Genomic DNA, 20,326 nt, shown 5'->3' with positions numbered 1-20,326 from the left:
CCTTAACCTACAAGGGTGGACACATAAGGCCAGAAACAAACCTGTCCGTTGAAACTTTGCAGGCCAGAAGGGAGTGGCAGGAAATAGTCAATGTGCTGAATAGGAAAAATATGCAGCCAAGAATCCTTTATCTAGCAAGGCTGTCATTTAGAATAGAAGGAGAGATACTTTCCCAGACAAAACTAAAGGAGTTTGTGACCACTAAACCAGCCCTGCAAGAAATTTTAAGGGGTACTCTTAGAGTGGAGAAGAAAAAAAAAAAAAAAAAGACCAAAGTAACAAAGGCTACAAATGACCAGAGAAATCACCAGAAACATCAACTGTATAGGCAACATAATGGCACTAAATTCATATCTTTCAATAATCACTTGGAATGTAAATGGACTAAATGCTCTAATTAAAAGACATAGGTATTAGAATGGAAAAACAACACAAAACAAGATCCATCAATATGCTGGTTACAGGAGACTCATTTTAGACTTAAAGATACCTATAGATTGAAAATGAGGGGATAGAGAACCATCTGTCATGCTAATGAATGTCAAAAGAAAGTCAGAGTAGCCATCCTTGTATCAGACAAACTAGATTTTAAAATAAAGACTGTAACAAGATTAAACCAGATAGACTGAACAGATAGATTCAGACATTTCATCCTAAAGCAGCAGAATACACATTCTTCTCGAGTGCACAAGGAACATTCTCCAGAATAGATCACATACTGGGTCACAAATAAGCCCTCAACAGGTACAAAAAGATCGAGATCATACCATGCATATTTTCAGATCACAATGCTATGAAACGTGAAATCAACCACAAAAAAAAATTTGGAATGTCTTCCCATACACAGAGGTTAAAGAACATCCTACTAAAGAATGAATGATTGGGTTAACCAGTAAATTAAAGAAGAAATAAAAATATACATGGAAGCAAATGAAAATGAAAACACGACAGTTCAAATCCTCTGGGATGAAGCAAAGGCAGTCCTAAGAGAAAACTATACTGCAATTCAGGCCTATCTCAAGAAGCAAGAAAGGTCCCAAATACACAATCTAACCTTACACCTAGAGGAGACAGAAAAGAAACAGCAAATGAAGCCAAAAGCCAGCAGAAGGGAAATAAAATTACAGCAGAAATAAATGACAGAAACAAAACCAGTAAAACAGATCAAAGAAATTTAAGAGTTGGTTCTTTGAAAGAATAAACAAAATTGATAACCCCCTAGCCAGACTTATCAAAAAGAAAAGAGAAAGGACCCAAGTAGATAAAATCATGGATGAAAAGAGATCACAACCAACACCACAGAAATATAAACAATTATAATAAGGGAATACTATGAAAAATCATATTCCAACAAACTGTGCAATCTGGGAAAAAATGGACAAATTCCCTTTTTTTTGGAATTTGGAAACTCACAAATAACCAAAACTGAAACAGGAAGAAATAGAAAATTTGAACAGACCCATAACCAGCAAAGAAATTGAATCAGTAATGAAAAATCTCCCAACAAGAGGCCAGGACCAGGTGGCTTCCCAGTGGAATTCTACCTGACATTTAAAGAAGAGTTAATACCTATTCTTCTTAAACTGTTCCAAAAAAACAGAAATGGAAGGAAAGCTTCCAAACTCATTCTATGAAGCCAGAATTATTTTGATTCCAAAACCAGATTCCATTAAAAAGGAAAATTACAGGCCAATATCCCTGATGAAACTGGATGCAAAGATTCTCAACAAGGTATTAGCAAATCAAATTCAACAGTACATTAAAAGACTAATTCATTGTGATCAAAAGGGATTTACTCCTGGGCTGCAGGGTTGGTTCAATATTCACAAATCAATCAATTTGATATACCACATTAATAAAAGAAAGGATAAGAGCCATATAATCCTGCCAATAGATGCAGAAAGTGTTTGACAAAATACAGCATCAATTCTTGATAAAAACTCTCAACAAAGTAGGAACTGATGGAACATACCTCAACATCACAAATGCCATATATGAAATACCCATAGCTAATATCATCCTCAATGGGGAAAAACTAAGAGCCTTTCCCCTATAGACAGGAACAAGACAGGGATGCCCACTCTCACCATTACTATTTATTTAACATAGTATTGAAAGTCTTAGTCTCAGTAATCAGACAATAAAAAGAAATAAAGGGCATAAAAACTGGCAAGGAAGAAGTTAAACTTTCACTACTTACAGATGACATGACACTCTATGTAGAAATCCCAAAAGACTCTACCAAAAAATTGCTAGAACTAGTACATGAATTCAGCAAAGTTGCAGGATGTAAAATCAATGTGCAGTAATCTGTTGTATTTCTATACACCAATAATGAAACAACAGAAAAAGAAATAAAGGAATCAATTCCATTTACAATTGCACAAAACAGCAAGATACCTAGGAATAAACCTAACTATAAAGAGGTAAAAGATCTGTACTCTGAAAACTATAGAAGACTTATGAAAGAAACTGAAAAGAACACAAAGAAATGAAAAAGCATTCCATGCTCATGGATTGGAAGAACACTGTTAAAATGTCTATACTACTCAAATCAATCTACACATTTAAAGCAATCCCTATCAAAATACTACCAGCATTTATTGCAGAGCTAGATCAAACAATCCTAGAATTTGTATGGAACCACAAAAGACCCCAAATAACCAAAGCAATCCTCAACAAGAAAAACAAAACTGGTGGCATCACAATTCCAGATTTCAAGCTATGTTACTAAGCTGTAGTCATCAAGACAATATGGTACTAGCACAAAAACAGACACATAGATCAATGCAACAGAAAAGAAAACCCACAAATGGACCCACAACTATATAATCAACTCATCTTTGACAAAGCAGGAAAGAATATCCAATGGAAAAAAGATAGTCTCTTCAACAAATGGTGCTGAGAACACTGGACAGCAACATGCAGAAGAATGAAACTAGATCACTTTCTCTTACATACACAAAAATAAATTTAAAATGGATGAAAGACCTAAATGTAAGCCAGGAAACAATCAAAATCTAGAGAGTAACACAGGCAGCAACCTCTTTCACCTAGGCCGTAGCACTTTTTACTAGACATGTCGCTGAAGGCAAGGGAAATGAAAGCAAACATGAACTATGAGGACTTCATCAAGATAAAAAGCTTCTGCACAGTGAAGAAACAATCAACAAAACTAAAAGGCAGCCTACAGAACAGGAAATGTTTGCAAACAACGTATCTATGAAGTATTAGTACCCAAAATCTATAAAGAACTTATCAAAATCAACAACCAAAAAACAAGTAACCCAGTTAAGACATGGGCAGAAGACATGAATAGACACTTTTCCAAAGACATCCAGATGGCTAACAGACACATGAAAAGATGCTCAATATCACTCATAATCAGAGAAACAGAAACCAAAACCATGATGAGATACCACCTCACATCTGTCAGAATGACTAAAATGAATCACACAAGAAGCAACAGGTGTTGATCCCCCTTTCTCCACATCCTCATCCTCTTGCACTGCTGGTGGGAATACAAACTGGTGCAACCACTCTGGATAACAGTGTGGAGGTTCCTCAAAAAAACTAAAAATAGAACTACTCTACAATCTAGCCATTGCACTATTACGTATTTACCCAAAGGATACAAAAATACAGATTTGAAGGGGCACATGAACCCCAATGTTTATACAGCAGCATTATCAACAATAGCCAAACTATGGAGACAGCCCAAATGTCCAATGACTGATGAATGGATAAAGAAGACATGGTGTGTGTGTGTGTGTGTGTGTGTGTGTGTGTGTGTGTGTATACATACATATATATGTATATATGTATACATACATATGTATATATATATATACACACATATATGTATGTATATATATATATATATAATGTTATATTACCCAGTCATCAAAAAGAATGAAATCTTGCCATTTGCAATGATTTGGATGGAACTAGAATGTATTATACTAAGTGAAATAAATCTTTCAGAGAAAGACAATATATAATTTTTACTGATGTGAAACAAACAGCTGAACATACGGGAAAGAGGGGAAGAGAGAAAGGGAAAAAAAACCACAAGGGACTCTTAAGGACAGAAAACAAACTGAGAGTTGATGGAGGGACATGGGTGGGGATGGGCTAGATGGGTGATGGGTATTAAGGAAGACACTTGTTGTGATGAGCAGAGGGTGTTGTATGTAAGTGATGAATCACTAAATTCTTTTATTTTTTATTTTTTAAAAATTTATTTATTTTGAGGGAGACAGAGAGACTGTGAGCAGGGGAGGGGAGAGAGTGAGGGAGAAACTCAAGCAGGCTCTGTGCTGCCAGTGCAGAACTCGATGTGGGGCTTGAACCCACGAAACTGTGAGAGCATGACTTGAGCTGAAATCAAGAATCAGACTCTGTACTGACTGAGCCACCCAGGTGCCCACTGAATTCTACTTCTGAAACCAATATTGCACTATATACTAACTAAAATTTGAATTAAAAAAAATTGAAAGTAAAAACTGTAAAAAAAAAAAAGGAAAAAAAAAAAAAAGAACCCATCCTTGCCTGTTCTAGGAGCCTGCCTAGCTCATATGAACACAGTTTAGTATCTCAGCCTCCTGCTTCAGATTAGCAAAGCACTCCAGAGGAAGATTGGCTTCAGTTTTTTAGGCTCAGCACTCTGGGTTCCCATCCTTCCCTATGAATAGTGTTCTTTACTATACCATTAGCTCTTTGATATTTTAAAGAATTTTAAAAAAATACATTTTTAAAATTTTGTGTTACTCTATCAATTATCCTTGGTGAGACTGTTATTCCAAATTATCAGCTGCCCATAGCTTGAAGAACAGTCTTCATTTTTCACAATGAACTTAAACTGACTGATTCCCAGCACCAAGATGATTGATCAATCATCTGGAGAAGTCCTGAAAGTTAAATTGCACTGCACTGCAACTTAATCATATTTAATCTTATAGTTTTTCTAATTAGTCAAGCAAACACAAAAGGAAAGTTCTAACGTATCTTTGCAAAACAGAAAGAGAATAAAAGGAAAAAAAAATAAGGATAGATAACAGCTATTTGAAAGAAAGGTCAAACATTCAAGGATTCATTAGCTCATTCAAGGACCAATTTCTACTCTGTGCCAATTATGTGGAAGGTAGTAAATGAACGAGATTTTGCTATTTTAAGTAACTTCTTACTGCAATGAGAATAGTACTAGAGGTTTCCTAAGATAAATGTTTAGGTAAAACACTTTTTCAAAGTTAAGGTCACCAAATAAAGTTAATAATAGAATTGAAATAATAAAAGATCATATTTAATGAAAATAAAGAAAATACTTTCTAAATTATTCATTAAGTTGTGAATACTCATTTTTAACCACCCAAACCTATTCTGATCTTGGTTCCCTGAGCAATATATTCCCCTGATACTGGTTAGAATGACCAAAAAAAAAAAAAAAAATGTCCTTTTGCTAAAAACATGGATATATTAATTGTTGTGACAAAGAGAAAAAGGTGAACATAATTTATGCATGTAAGAAAAGCCTACATGGCTTGAATGCTTCAGTTTTACAGATATAATATCCAAATTAAATCAGTCAACTTACACAGTTCTTCTCTATCAAGAGATTGTGCACCACCTCCGAATAAGCCTTTAAAGAATCCCCTGTTTGGTGCTTCAGGTGTTTCTACAGGAGTGAAGAGTTCGCCCAACATCTCCTTTAAAATCAAAACAAATTGTAATTGGTAAAGTTACAGGGAGACTAAACTATAATTCACAAAACCATCACTGCAAATTCTTCAACTTAAGCTTATAACATTACCTGTTGAGATTCAGAAACAATTAATGAGCATATTTCAAGCGATCAGATCTAGTACATACTGACTTAATCAAACAGTTAAGACTAAATTGACTAAAATGAACTTGCTGTTTGCTACTTTGTCTAGATTATTTTCATCACACTTCAAGCAAAGATGATATTCCTGCTTAAACTGTAAGAGGATTCCAATCTTTATGACAACACTATCCCTTAATTCTTAATATCAAGAATTGATAACTGGATTAATAATTAGGTCTTCCTACATTAGAAAGAAGAAAAGCTACTAGTAAGATGAGAAGTTTAGTGTAATGATGATACATGATTTTGGAATTATCACTTTCAGCTGAGTCAGAAAATTAATAACTTAGAAAGACACATCAACTTCTGTTTTCATAAATATAGCCCAGGAAAAGAATTATGCCAACATACACCTGGAACTCCAGAATTCTGGTAGGGAGATTGAAAGGCTTCTTTCTGCCTTGTCTGAAATTACTGTCACTACCCTTCAGAGGACAGAAATGGTAAAACTACCTCAGGAGATAAGAAAGGTTGCTGACATATTAATGATTTTGTAGATAAATAGAGAGGGAAGAGGAAGTTCTATAAAAGAAGGAAAGCAGCGACATTATAAGGCAGTTCCGGGAAGCTTTAGAAGCAAAATAAAACTATAGTGAACTTTGGAGGCTGCACTTCTGCCCACTGATGAGAAGTAGCTATGATAAAAAAGACAAGTACATTATTGGTTCCAGGTAGGAGTGCTGCTGTATCTGATTTTACATTATTGTAGTTGAAAATGAAGTATGTATTTTTTTACTTCCTTAGGGCTGGGCTAAGAAAGTTAACGATGAATGTCCAAAGACTTTACTTTTAAACATATTCATATTAATATTGTCTCTCCAACCAGATTATAAACGGAAGAGAGAATTGTTAACACTATATAACACAGTTTCACCTACAATGTTGAAGTGGATTGAAACCTATACATTTTAGTTTTCTTTCCTCCAAATTTCTACAAAGTGGAGTAGAACTGGAATGTAAAATTTCCTTTAGTCAATAAAACAAACTTGTTAAAACTCACCGTAGAAACTGATAATGATTATTTAATTCAAATTTATATTAGATGATATAACAAAGGTGGTTTCCAATCATTTTTATACTGTGCTATACAGATTCCCATTTAAACTATATTTATTAAATTGATACAACAAAAAATGGCAAACAGCTACCATTTGAGTGTCTTTTACGCTAAATCAAGAGTAATATGACATATAATGAGTGACAGTATAAAGATATGCATTTTAAAGTTTATTTTAAAATTATGGTTTAGAATTCTGAATTTATTTGGTGCTTAATAAGCTTACAATTTGATAAATATAAAGTAAGAAATATAAAAAAAAACAGATTATAGCTATAAATGAAGAGTCACTTATAGTGGAGAAATGACTGTTTGGAACCAGTATAAACTTTGGAACCACATAGACTTGGGTTTGATTCTCATCTCTGCCTTTTACTCACAGAGGAATCTTATGCAAATCAATCTCTCAAAGAACTGGTTTCCTCAACTTTAAAAAGAAAAGATAATAACACTTACCCTCAGGAATGTTATCAAGATTAAAGATAATGAACAACATATAAAGGGCCAAGAGTAGACACTCAATGATATAAACACTAAAATTAGAGAAAAAACTCCTTTCACACAATTAAAGATGAAACAAATTATAAAATACAGAAATTACTTATCAAGAGATCAACAATATGAATAGATTATCTTTAAAGGAAGGTTAATAGGGATTTCTTAGAGTCTGCAGTCTCAGTATTAAGATTTGGGGAGAAACACTGATATTAAAAAAGTATATATTACAAAACTATTAAATAGTGTCTGTAGATTTTTTGCTTGTGCTTAAATAAGGATTTTACTGGGGAAGCTGGGTGGTAGAGTCGGTTGAACTTCTGACTCTTGATTTTGGCTTAGGTCAGGTCATGATCTCAGTTTTGTGAGTTCAAGGCCCCTTGTCAGTCTCCATGCTGACCCTGCAGAGCCTGCTTGAGATTCTGTTTCTCTCTCTCTCTGCTCCTCCCCTGCTCATGTTCTGTCTCTCTCAAAATAAATAAATGAACTTAAAAACAATTATTAAAAAAAGTAAGGATTTACCTATGATTAAATTTACTATTTAGAATGATTAATTTTAATTTCTAGTGATGCTGGTGAAATCTAAATTAGGTTTGTATTTCCTATGATATCTTTCTACATCTAGTAACAGTAAATTAACTATTGTTAGATTCATTCATAATAGTGTTATCAACAGTTCACTTTTTTTTTATTGTGGAGTTGTATTCTACTCTATGGATATACTATAATTAGATTTTTCATTCATCTGTTGATGGACACTTGGGTAGTTTCTGGTTTTTTGGCTAGTACAAATAAAATAGCTATGAATATAATTTCCTTTTCTCTTGAGTTAAAAAACTAAGAGTAGAATGGCTGGGTCTTTGGTTTATGAATGTTTAACTTTTTAAGAAACTTCTAAGCTGTCTTCCAAAGTGGATGTAGTGAAGCAGTGTAGACCTTTTACATCCTTGTGAGAACGCAGCATGGTATTCTTTTTACAGCCTTTCTAGTAAGTGTTTAATGGTGTCTCATTGTGGTTATAATTTGCAGTTCTGTAAGGCCTAAGAATATTGAACATCTTTTCATGGTGAAGCATCTGTTCAAATATTTTGCCCATGTTTTTATTGGGTTGTTTTATCTACTTTCTGAGGACTTTTACAGAATCTTTTACATATTCTGGATTTAAGTCCCTTATGGATATATGTTTTGTCAAGGCTTTCTTCCAGCTTGTGGCTTATCTTTTTATTTCTTAAATGTCATTGAAGAGCAGAAGTTTTACATTTTGTTGAAGTTGTCTATTTGTTCTTTTATGGGCAGTGAGTCTGGTGTTGTAGCTAAGAAATCTTTGCCTAACCCAAGTTAACAAAAATCTTCTCTTATATTCCTTCTAAAAGTTGCATAGTTTTAGGATTTACATGTAAGTCTATGATTCATTTTGAATCAAATGCTGTATATATTGTGAGGCATGAATTAAAGTCCTTTTTTTTAAATTTTAATTTCCAATTTTTCCAGCATAATTTGTTGGAAAGGCACTCCTTTCTCAGGTGTATTGCCTTCATCAAAAATCAATTGTCCATATATATGAGGGTTTATTTCTGAACTCTGTATTCTGTTACATTGATCCACTTATCTAATTTGATGTCAGTATCATGTTCTTTTTATCACTGTAGCATTATAACTCCTAAAACCAGGTGGTGTAAGTCCTTCAACTTTATTCTTTTTCAGAGTTGTTTTGCCTATTCTAGGTCCCATGAATCTCTATAGGAATTTTAGAATAAACTTATCAATTCTTATAAAAAAAAATCCTACTGGTATTTTGTTTGAGGTTGCCTCAATATAGATCAATTTTGGGAAAACTGGTATTTTAACAATATTGAATTTTCTGACCTATGAACAAAGTACATATTTCAATTTATTCATGTCATTAAAAATTTCTTTCAGTGTTTTGTGATCTTCAATGTACAGGTCTTTGATATTTTTTGTCAGATTTATCCCAGTGTAGTTCATATTTTTTGTTGCTATTATAGATGGTGCTTTTTAAATGTCAATTTCCCAATGCCCATTGCTAGTATAGAATTTTTTTTTTTTCTTTTTTGCATATTGATCTCATACCCTGCATCCCTGTCAAACTCACTCATTATTTCTAGTAGGCTTTTGGATAGATTTCCTAGATAGATGATCATGTCATCTATGAGTAACAGCAGGCTTACTTTTCCTTTCCAACTGAGATGCCTTTTCTTTCTTTTTCTGGCTTGAATGCACTGGCTAGAACCTTAAATACAATAATGAATAGAAGTTTTGAGAGTGAGCATCCTTTTCTAGCTCCTGATTTTAAGAAAAAATAATTCAGTATCTCATCACTAAATATAATGTTAGCTGTAGATTTTCCCTAGACGTCCTTTAAGCTCCCTTTTATTCCTTCTTTGCTGAGGTTTTTCTTCTTTTAATTAAGACATGGATGTTGGATTTTGTCAATTGCTGCTAGCTTACTAATATGATGAAATTACACTGATTGATTTACAAATGTTAAAGACAATTTTACATTCCTGGGATAAATCCCACTTGGTCATGATGAATTATGACCAGAATTATCCTTCGAAATACTGTTGGATTTAATTTGTTAAAATTTTGTTTAGAATTTTTTAAACCTGTATTTGTGAAGTATATTGGTCTATATAGAATTTTCTTGTAATGTATATCTATTTTTCATATCATGTTAATTGTAGCTTCTAGAATGAGTATGGAAGGATTTTTCCACTTTGAGTTTTGAGTTTTGTGTAGAACTGGTATTTTTTCCTCCTAAAAATGTTGACAGAAATCACTAGTGAAGCCATCTGGGCCTGCAATTTTCTTCTCAATTATTCCAATAGATATTCTTCAGGTTATATATATATATATATATATATATATATATATATATTTTTTTTAGTGATCTTTGGTAATTTGTGTCTCTCCAGGAATTTGTCCGTTTCATCTAAGTTTTTGAGTTAATTGGCATAAAGTTGTTCATAATATTTATTACCCATTTTAATATTTGTAGAATATAGTAATGCCACTTCTCTCATTCTTGACACTGGTAATTTGTAACTTCTCTCTTAATAATCAACTGGCCTGAGATCAATTTTATTGGTTTCAGAGATCAAGTTTTAGTTTTATTGATGTTTTTCTACTGTTTCCTTGTTTCTATTTCTGTTTACTATTTTCCACTTGGATATTTATTATTTTCTTTCTGGTGCTTACTTTGGGTTTAAGTTGCTTTTCCTTTCCAGTTTCTTATAGTAGAAACTGAGGTCACTGATTTGATGGTTTTTTTTTTTTTTTGTTTTTTTGTTTTTAATATAAGTGGTTTAGTGCTACAAATTTGTCAAGTTTAAACACTCAGTTGCTTTGGGGCACCTGGGTGGCTCAATCGATTAAGTGTGTGACTTCGGCTCAGGTCATGATCTCACGGTTTGTGGGTTTGAGCCCGGCATCGGGCTCTGTGCTGACCGCTTGCTCAAAGCCTGGAGGTTGCTTCGGATTCTGTGTCTCCTTCTCTCTCTTCCCCTCCCCTGCTCGCGTGCTTACTCTGTCTCTCAAAAATAAATAAATGTAAAAAAAAAAAAAAAAAAAATTAAACACTCAGTTGTTTTTTCTACTGCTATGTTTTCAAGTTACTTAATCTTTTCTTCTGCATTGTCTAACCTGTAGTTAATCCCAACCAGTATATTTTTCATCTCAAAAACTACAGTTTTCATCTCTAGAAGATTGATTTTGGTCTTCTGTACCTTCCATGTTTCCACTTAACTTTTTGAATATGTGAAATATTATAACTGGTTTGATGCCCTTCTGTACTAATTCTAATGTTTGTGTCAGTTCTGGTTTGGTTTCTTTTAAAGATCGATTCTTCTCATTATGGATATTTTCTTATTGATTTGACTGGATGCCAGACCTTTTGATTTTTATCTTGTTAAGTACTAGATATCTTTCATTTCTCTAAGTCATCTTCAGCTTCATTCTGGGATACTAGGAAACATTTCGATCCTTTTGGGTTTTCCTTTTATGATTTGTTAGGCAGGTCTCAAGCAGTGATTATTTTGAGGCTAATTATTCTTTAAATAATGAGCCTGGACCGTCCTGAGTACTCTACCTAATTGCTCACTGAAGTAGTCTGAATATAATGGCCATCTAAAATATCAGGTTCTAATCCTAGGGGCACCGCGGTGGCTGAGTAGGTTAAGTGTCTGACTTCGGCTCAGGTCAAGATCTCTCGGTTTGTGAGCTCAAGACCCATGTTGGGCTCTGTCCTGACAACTCAGAACCTGGAGCCTGTTTCAAATTCTGTGTGTGTGTGTGTCTCTCTCTGCCCCTCACCTGCTAGCACGCTATGTCTCTCTCTCTCAAAAAATAAAATAAACATTAAACAAAATTAAAAAAATAAAAAAGAGTCCGACACTCAAAAGAAAAATGACCCTCTCTACACCTTGATGTTGGCTTAGTGAAAATTATTTCAGATTTCTGACTTCCCAAAGTGTGAGAGAATAAATTTATGTTGTTTTTGGCCACCAAGTTTGTGGTGATTTGTTATAGCAGCTCCGGGAAACTAACACATTCATGAATTATAAACTTTTATAGCTTGGCTGTTGAGAACGGGCACTTGTTTCTGGCCCTGGGACCAGGCACAATTCCCTCTAATTCTCCCCTCCTTTCAGATGGTTCTTTCCCAGGCCGGAGAGTTTATCCACGTGCATGTGCTCGATAATACTCTACTGAGTACTCTCAGTGGACCAGGGTTCTCTCTCTATACAGCTCTCTCCTCTCTGGTACTGTCTTCTAAGAACTCTTCCCTTACTTGGTCTTCCCAGACTCTTGGTTCTGTCTCCTCTACATGGGAAGTTGTTCAGACTCCGCCTCAGTACCTTCCCTCTATGCCATGCTCTGAAACCTCTATCAAGGCATTAAAGCTGGGGTATTTCTTTGTTTCTTGTTTCTCGGGGATTACTTTCCTTCACTGCTTAATGCCCAGGATTGTGAAAACTGTTGTTTCGTGTTTATGTCTGCTCTTTTTGGGTGGCTTTAGGCAGGAGGGTTATTACTCTGGTCCCTATTATTCCCTGTGGGCTGGAAACTCCATTAATGTTTGTAGGCATCTTCTTTATTTTCTTGGTTAAAGCAAAATGAATGCACAATGTATTAGGGCATTCTGGAAACCAAGGATTAGTGTTTATAAAGTTCATGGTATTTAAATCAGACTTTTACCAAAGCATTATTTTTAAGCACTGAAAACACAGAAGTAAATAAAATGTCAATAATGTCCAAAGAGAACATTCTATCACAAACTGCTTAGAGTTCATTTTTTTTCATTTATATCATAAAGGCAGACAGCAGATACTTATTAAAATAAATCGAGTGTACTACTAAATGACCATTTCATTAAAAAGTAAATGGGTAAAGTTTACTGCAGCTGTTACTGATTTTTACTGAAATAAAACACTGACCAAAGAATGGATTTGATTCCCAAAAAGTGATGAAGTTTAAAATTTTGAATAGTTGAATTAAGGCCACACTTCAGATGAAAATGAATTAGGAATATATTCAATTGTTCATTGAATTAATATTGTACTTAATACTGTAACAATTTTACTAGTGAAAGAAAACTAAAGAAAAATCTTACCTTTCCCAGAAAAAGCAAAAGTTTAGTTCAGAAACCGAGGAATCTTTGTAAAAACAACTCCACCCAAATGTAAATGGAAATTTATATCTAAAATGTCATATATGTAATTCTATTTCACTCTCAAGGTTTATAATATCATTAGAAGGACATTTCCAGGACAGTCTAGCTTACTGAAAAATACTAACATCTGACAGCACCAACTCTTTATCAAGCACGATGCTAAGCCCTTTATGTGCACTGTCTTCTTTAATTCACCCCATATTCTTTGTAATCCTATTAAACATTTTTTTTTGATGTTTTATTTATTTTTGAGACAGAGAGAGACACAGCATGAGCCCCTAGGGGAGGGGCAGAGAGAGAGGGAGACACAGAATCCGAAGCAGGCTTCAGGCTCTGAGCTGTCGGCACAGAGCCCAACACGGGGCTTGAACTCACAAACCGCGAGATCATGACCTGAGCCGAAGTCACACGCTTCACCAACTGAGCCATCCAGGCGCCCCTGTAATCCTATTTTTAAAGATGATGAGGCTTAGAGGCAGTAAGTAACCTGTCCAAGGTCATATAATTGTGTAATTATTATCAAGAATGGGACTTAAATTCAGTCTTGACTCTAAAGCTCATATTCGAAAAAAGCCACAAATTTAAACTTAAAAATAAATAAAACAGGGCTAATTAATTGTAAAATTTTACATTATAAAGTTCCCTTAAAAAGAAAAGTTCCCTTATATAAGGGTTTCCTCTAAATATCAAATAATATTTTAGCTCAGTATTTCAATAGCATTTTTATTTTAAAATGTGAAACTAGATGGATCATTTTTAATTTTTTTTTTTTTCAATGTTTATTTATTTTTGGGACAGAGAGAGACAGAGCATGAACGGGGGAGGGGCAGAGAGAGAGGGAGACACAGAATCGGAAACAGGCTCCAGGCTCTGAGCCATCAGCCCAGAGCCCGACGCGGGGCTCGAACTCACGGACCGCGAGATCGTGACCTGGCTGAAGTCGGACGCCCAACCGACTGCGCCACCCAGGCGCCCCTAGATGGATCATTTTTAAAAATGTTTATTTTGAGAGAGTGCACCCATGAGCGTGCACAAATAGGGGAGGGACAGACAGAGAGGGAGAGAGAGAATCCCAAAAAAGTCTCTGTGCTGTCAGTGCAGAGCCAGATGTGGGGCTCGGTCTCATGAACAACGACGTCATGACCTGAGCTGAAATCACAAGTTGGACACTTAACCATCTAAGCCCCCCAGGCGCCTCTAGACTGGTCATTTCTAATATACAGTTGATCCCTGAACAGTGTGAAGGATCAACTGCCAACTGCCACGTACAATCAAAAATCCACGTATAACTTTTGAATCCCCCAAAACTTTGCTAATAGTGTACTGTGGACCAGAAGCTTTACTGACAACATCAACAGTGGGTTAGCACATATTTTACGTATTATATTACATACTATATCCTTACACTGAAGTAAGCTAGAGGAAAGAAAATGTTAAAACCATGAGGCAAAGAAAATACATTTGCACTACAATACTGTATTTATCGAAAAAATCTGTGTATTTAAGTGGACCTGTGTGGTTCAAACACACCTTGTTCAAGGGTCAACTGTATATGCAAGCACATAAGGCACTTGAATATTAAAACAAGAAACCGTTTTGTATTTAAACAATGTCAGATCAACCAAAATATTCAGAGAAAAACTATAAAACCTTATTTTTTCTTTTATAATCCTCGTGAATAGAGTATATAAGAAGGGATGACACGATTAGCCATTAAACAGACATAATTATTTTCACATTAACCTACTTCCTTCAAAAAGATTTTCCTGTGTGTATAATAGATATTTATTATACGTGGAGAGTGTGTATAAAATGTATATAACATTTCATATTTCTTTGCCATCACTGGAGAGAAAAAATACGGATCAATGAGAGAAGTCCCTCTTGTAACAAGAGTCTGATGAAGATACTTTATAACAAGTCTCAAAGCATATGGTCTGAAAGTCAGGCTTTGAATTTTCCTATGCAGGTTCATTTGTATACTCCTGAGAGTGTAAGAGATGAACAAAAATAAGGGACCTTACAGAGTATTTCACCTCTGAAGAGATTATAGCAATATTTTTGTTATTTACCTGAAGATTTTCACAGGTCTCTTGACTGTAAGTCAGTCTCTGGATCTCTGTAGGTGAAACAAGATATAATGCTTGTCCATTGTTGGTGAAGCAGAATGTTCTGGCTATCCGCATGTTGGTGAGGGGCAAGTAATACACATCCAGTAGAGGTCTTAAACTAGGCAAACTTGAGAAAAATATTGAAAAGTCATTAATAAGAAACAAGGTAGGTTTTGGAAAACAGTATGGAGGGTCCTCAAAAGGTTAAACTAGAACTACCTTATGATCCAGCAACTGCACAACTGGGTATTTACCCAAAGAATAGGAGAACACCAATTCAAAGGGATACGTGCACCCCTATGTTTACAATAGCATTATTTACAGCAGCAAGATATGGAGGCGGCCCAAGTGTCTATTGACTGATGAATGGAATAAAGAAGATCCACATCTTCTTCCATATATTCCACACACACACACACACACACACACACACACACACACAAATATTATTCAGCCATAAAAAAGAATCAAGACTTGTCATTTTCAAGGACATGGACAGAACTAGAGAGTACAATGCTAAGTGAAATAAGTCAGAGAAAGACAAATACCATATGATTTCACTCTCATGTGGAATTTAAGAAACAAAACAAACAAGTAATAGGAAAAAATAAGAATGAGAGAGACCAATCAAGAAACAGACTCTTAATTACAGAGAACAAACTGATGGTTACCAGATGGGAGTGGGGTCAGGGGAAGGGTGAAATAGGTGACGGTGATGAGGAAGTACACTAGTCATGAGGAGTATCAGGTAACGTATGGAAGTGTTGAACTACCAGGGTGCACACCTGAAACTAACAGAACACTGTACGTTCACTAACTGGAATTCAAAAAAATAACAGACTAGGTTTTCGACTTGAACAGAGTATTACAGAAGACAAAAATGGCAGGATCCTGCAAACCTGATGATTTAGTATACTTGAGAGGGAGATAAAATTGATTTGTATTCCTCATAAAGTTGTTCACAATTAAGTGAATAACAATAAATTCTCAGTGTATAAGACCGTAAACAAAAGCGTTTCATTTCAACGGAATATAACTCTGTAATGTTATGTTTTAAGGGTGTATATGCTCTATTTGTGTTTTAGGAAAATGTGTAACTCACCTAAAAGTCATAATATGTCCGTTGGCGCAGAAACAGGCAAGGCAGATACTGTTATTCAATGCTACGATGTCTCCACGAAGCACAAACGAGGTCTCTGTAATGTTTTGCTTGTAAGCGCAGTTCTGAGATGGCAGTGAGATGACTTTTGCTTGCTTTTCAGAACATATCACTGCGTACTGGTTTTCACAAATTTCCTGAGAAGAGGAGGGGGATACGGAGACAGGTCGTCGTTTCTTTGATTTCTCCTTTTCATCTTTTTCTTCAGGAACGTTGTGTTCTCTCCAGGATTCATATGCAGGTGGTACTAAGCAGCCTGTGGTATCCAGGAATGCCATTCTCAGGATCGCTCCTTTCAACCTCAATATAGTACCTAAAATACGTAAGTAACAACTACTTGAATCGCCACAGCAAATGTACTTACTCCAACTCTGACACACAGGAGACACTCAAAAACACACAGAATGGACATTAGACTGGAATTGTACACCGGCTTCCCCAAGGGATTCAATCTTCAAGCATGTAGCTGAATCTGGAAAATGATATCAGAACTACATGCCCCGAACAGACACACGGTATGTCTGGAGCTATGTCTTCTCTCCTATCTGGCAAGTGTACTACCAACAAGTGTGAGAGCAGGTAGGTGACACCTAGAGCTGCGTTACTATGGCAGACACCGTGGCTACAAAGTCCTTGAAATGCGGCCTGTCCACACGGTAGCACACTCTGAGAATCAAACACACACGTGCCGGTTCTGAAGACTTAGTACAAAAAAAGTTAAAAGTAAGATACCTTAACAACTTAAAAATACTGATTACATGTTGAAATGATAGCATTTTGGATACATTAGGCTAAATAAAGTGTTATGAAAATTAATTTCATTTTTTAAACGTTTTTAATATGACTACTAGAGTACTTAAAATTCTTTAAGTGGTTTCTCTTTCCAGGTTTTCTTCCTATACAGATATTTGTTGTTTACTAATAAGAAACAAGATTAGTAAGAAGATTATCATTATGGAACCTTTTCTAACAGTGAAGCATATAGAATATACTCAAATATTTGTTGAGTTGAATGAGTAAATCAAACTATTTCTTTGGTATTTTACAAATTATCATTAAAATCAAAATTATGTTTTAAATTTCAAGTAATGTTAAAGTCCACTGTATAAACAAGGGATACACTAATGAGCTCAATCATGTTTTTTTCTATCCAAATCAGCATAAATTAGTAATGAAAACCAGGTTTCTCAGTTATTTCCAGGTCTTTCAGATTCCACATACATTTGCTGAAATTCAATCTCATTTTCAACATATGAAGATCATAAATATTTTCTTCTTAAAATTTGCTATTAAGTCAGCTTTTCCTAATAGTTCAAAGGAGAAAAATAACCTATTTTAAGAGTTCACATTTAGAGATTAAAAATAGCCAACTGTATGATGTTTTAGAATATGCTTTTTGCTTTTTCTCCTAACTACGGTACCATCCTTTTGCTTACAGAACACAGTATTTTAAGGTATCCTACAATGCATTAGAAGAACAGTTTTTTTTTTTTTTGTTTTTGTTTTTTTTTTTTCATTTTCTTACATAGTAATCATTATAGACATGATTCTAGACTTAAGGGGAAAAAAAAAAGCAGCAAGACCAGAACGGCTGTATAAATACATGATTTTCTGGAACTTTATTCCATGTATTCTGTCGCTAAAAACACAAGACTAAATTTCTCCACTTAGAATTCTTAGATCAATCCCAAAACGAAGAACAAGGGCTTCTACTAAAAGTCCGATCTTTAATGTAAGTACAGCGTGAAAGCATACATACCACTTGGAGACACAATGACTGGCTGAAGAAGTCTTTGCTCTCCTCCGGGTGGAAGGTTCAGTGCAATGACAAGCACTGTTCCCAGAGTAGTACCAACCCATAAACATGGGGAAGGAGATGAATCTGCCTTTCGAGTAAAAGTTTCACAGAAATGAAGAGCAGAGATGGCTTCTCGGGATTCTTTATCAATGCTGGTTACGCTAGAACTCCGTGATCGGCTGAAGGAATTATCTTTTATATCTGAAATGATTTAAAATGTTGTGAGACTGTCCAAGTTATAAAGTATCCTATTTTTTTATTTGGTATAAATTTGGCCAAAGAGTTAATCTGCAAAAAGACAAAACCTATCGCATGTTTTAATTAATTTAATATTTAATTAGTTATTTAATTAGTCTCTTTTAATTAAAAAGAAAAACAATTCACTTCTATGCTAATAATTATTTTCCTTTGCTGAAATATAAAATACAAACAGATAAATTCACACTTCTTAGAAGCGAGCTGGGTGCAGTCCAGTGAATTTGTGGATGTGTGATCTGTACGGGTTTTGGTGCTGTGCTTTGTTGGTATCCTGTTTGTTTTTCGAATCTTGGCCCTTACCAGCACCATCTTTTCTCTTGATGCTGTTTCTTCCTTTGGTGATGCAGTGTCATGGTTTGGCAGAACTAGAAAAGCATGGTTACTTTCAACTATTTATAATCGAAATTATAAATCCTGTTCTAGGGAGCAACGCTTAAGATGCGTTTCATTTTGGTTACTCCCTTTCACTTTACCTACATACATCTGGTGGGATGCCAAGTCCTAACTTATTTTACCCCAGTGTTGTTCCCTTCTTTCCATTACCAATCGACTTCCATCACCCTTCATTCAGGCTTTCATTACCATTCATAGACTACCGCACAATTCCCAAGTAGTCTCCCCACCCTCACTCTGTCACTGCTCTAACATAACTCAATTGAGTTTTACAAGGTACAGTCATAGTTCTATCACTTCTATTTAAAAACTCTTCGGTGGCTCCTCTTTATTTGAGCATGCTAAATATTTTACTCAGGTTTTTAAGACTCTCCACAAAATATTTCCAACTCTCCTTGGTGGCCCTATCTTCCAATGCTACCCTGCTTTCAGAACCTTGAGAGAACAAAATGAGTCATTCGTTGTTCTCCAGACCTACCTTGCACTCACCTACTTTAGACTTTTGCTTGTGATTTCTTTCTGACTGGTTCCTGTGTCTCACTCTTTTCTCTACCTATCAAGATCGTGCTTATTTGCTATCTCAGGTACTGTCATCTTCATGAAGTTTATCTTGACCCCGAAAATTGTATATGGTTTTTCTCTTTTTTGAATCTCGATAGCTTTTTTCTCTCCCATGGCACTAAGAGTACATTTGTTCTGTAGTTCTTTTGGGCTTGTCTTAGGCCTCACTCTCAAGTGACTCTGAGTTTCTTGAGTACAGGTGCTGTGTCATTTTGATGCCCTGTAGGATTTAGCATAGTGTCTGGCATATACTAATATCCAACAAATACTTGCTGAAGACAGATCTGTAGGTGAAAGTATCTAAAATGGTATGTGCTGGTGCAACAACTTTGGGATATTAAAACTTCTAGTACTTTCTACTGTTCATATCTAATAAATATTTCCTCCAATCACATAGTGTCAGTGCTATCATGAAAGAAATGACTTCATATGTCATGAAAAATGAAAACACATTCAAGTCTTTTAAAAAGTATTTTATTAAATAAAAAACGTATAAATGAATCCTAACTGTACCTCCTCTAAATGCGTTTGTAATCAAATTTAGATTCATGCATTGACAATATTTCCCCAAATGGTAATTGTATACAACAGAATTTTGATTATCACTGGCCTCTGAAAATAATAAAGCTACTAGTTATGGCAACAGGATGGGCAATCTCTAACTATAGTTCCTAAACATGTCTCTTTTACCTGTATACCCTGTTTGACACAGTAAAAAAGAACTACTTCCTGTAAATGTAACAACTTTCCATAAGCAAAAGCTCATTACTGGATGAGTGTGGTAATGTTAAATATATAAATTGATTCCAAATGTTAACTCTGAAGTTTTCAAAGTTATTTTAGTAAAATAATAGAAATTTAATTATTTTATTTAAATTTTAAGTGACTGCTACATCCAATGTGGGGCCCAGACTTATA

At 34.9% G+C, this 20,326-nt stretch overlaps 1 protein-coding gene across 4 annotated transcripts in view; it reads right to left on the bottom strand.

The window, feature by feature from the left end:
- Positions 1 to 20,326, bottom strand: part of STXBP5 (syntaxin binding protein 5) — a 174,048-nt gene that overhangs the window by 17,289 nt on the left and 136,433 nt on the right. For all 4 annotated transcript variants that reach the window (XM_030316544.3, XM_030316546.3, XM_030316547.3 and 1 more), the window contains 4 exons: positions 18,158 to 18,397; positions 16,342 to 16,711; positions 15,201 to 15,366; positions 5,594 to 5,705 (listed from right to left, as the gene is read on the bottom strand). In XM_030316544.3, the coding sequence (XP_030172404.1) occupies positions 5,594 to 5,705; positions 15,201 to 15,366; positions 16,342 to 16,711; positions 18,158 to 18,397 (888 nt within the window). The remainder of the gene's footprint in view (positions 1 to 5,593; positions 5,706 to 15,200; positions 15,367 to 16,341; positions 16,712 to 18,157; positions 18,398 to 20,326) is intronic.

This window comes from Lynx canadensis, chromosome B2 (genome assembly GCF_007474595.2).
Source record: "Lynx canadensis isolate LIC74 chromosome B2, mLynCan4.pri.v2, whole genome shotgun sequence".
NCBI lineage: Eukaryota > Metazoa > Chordata > Mammalia > Carnivora > Felidae > Lynx > Lynx canadensis.
This window is presented reverse-complemented; position numbering and strand designations above follow the sequence as displayed.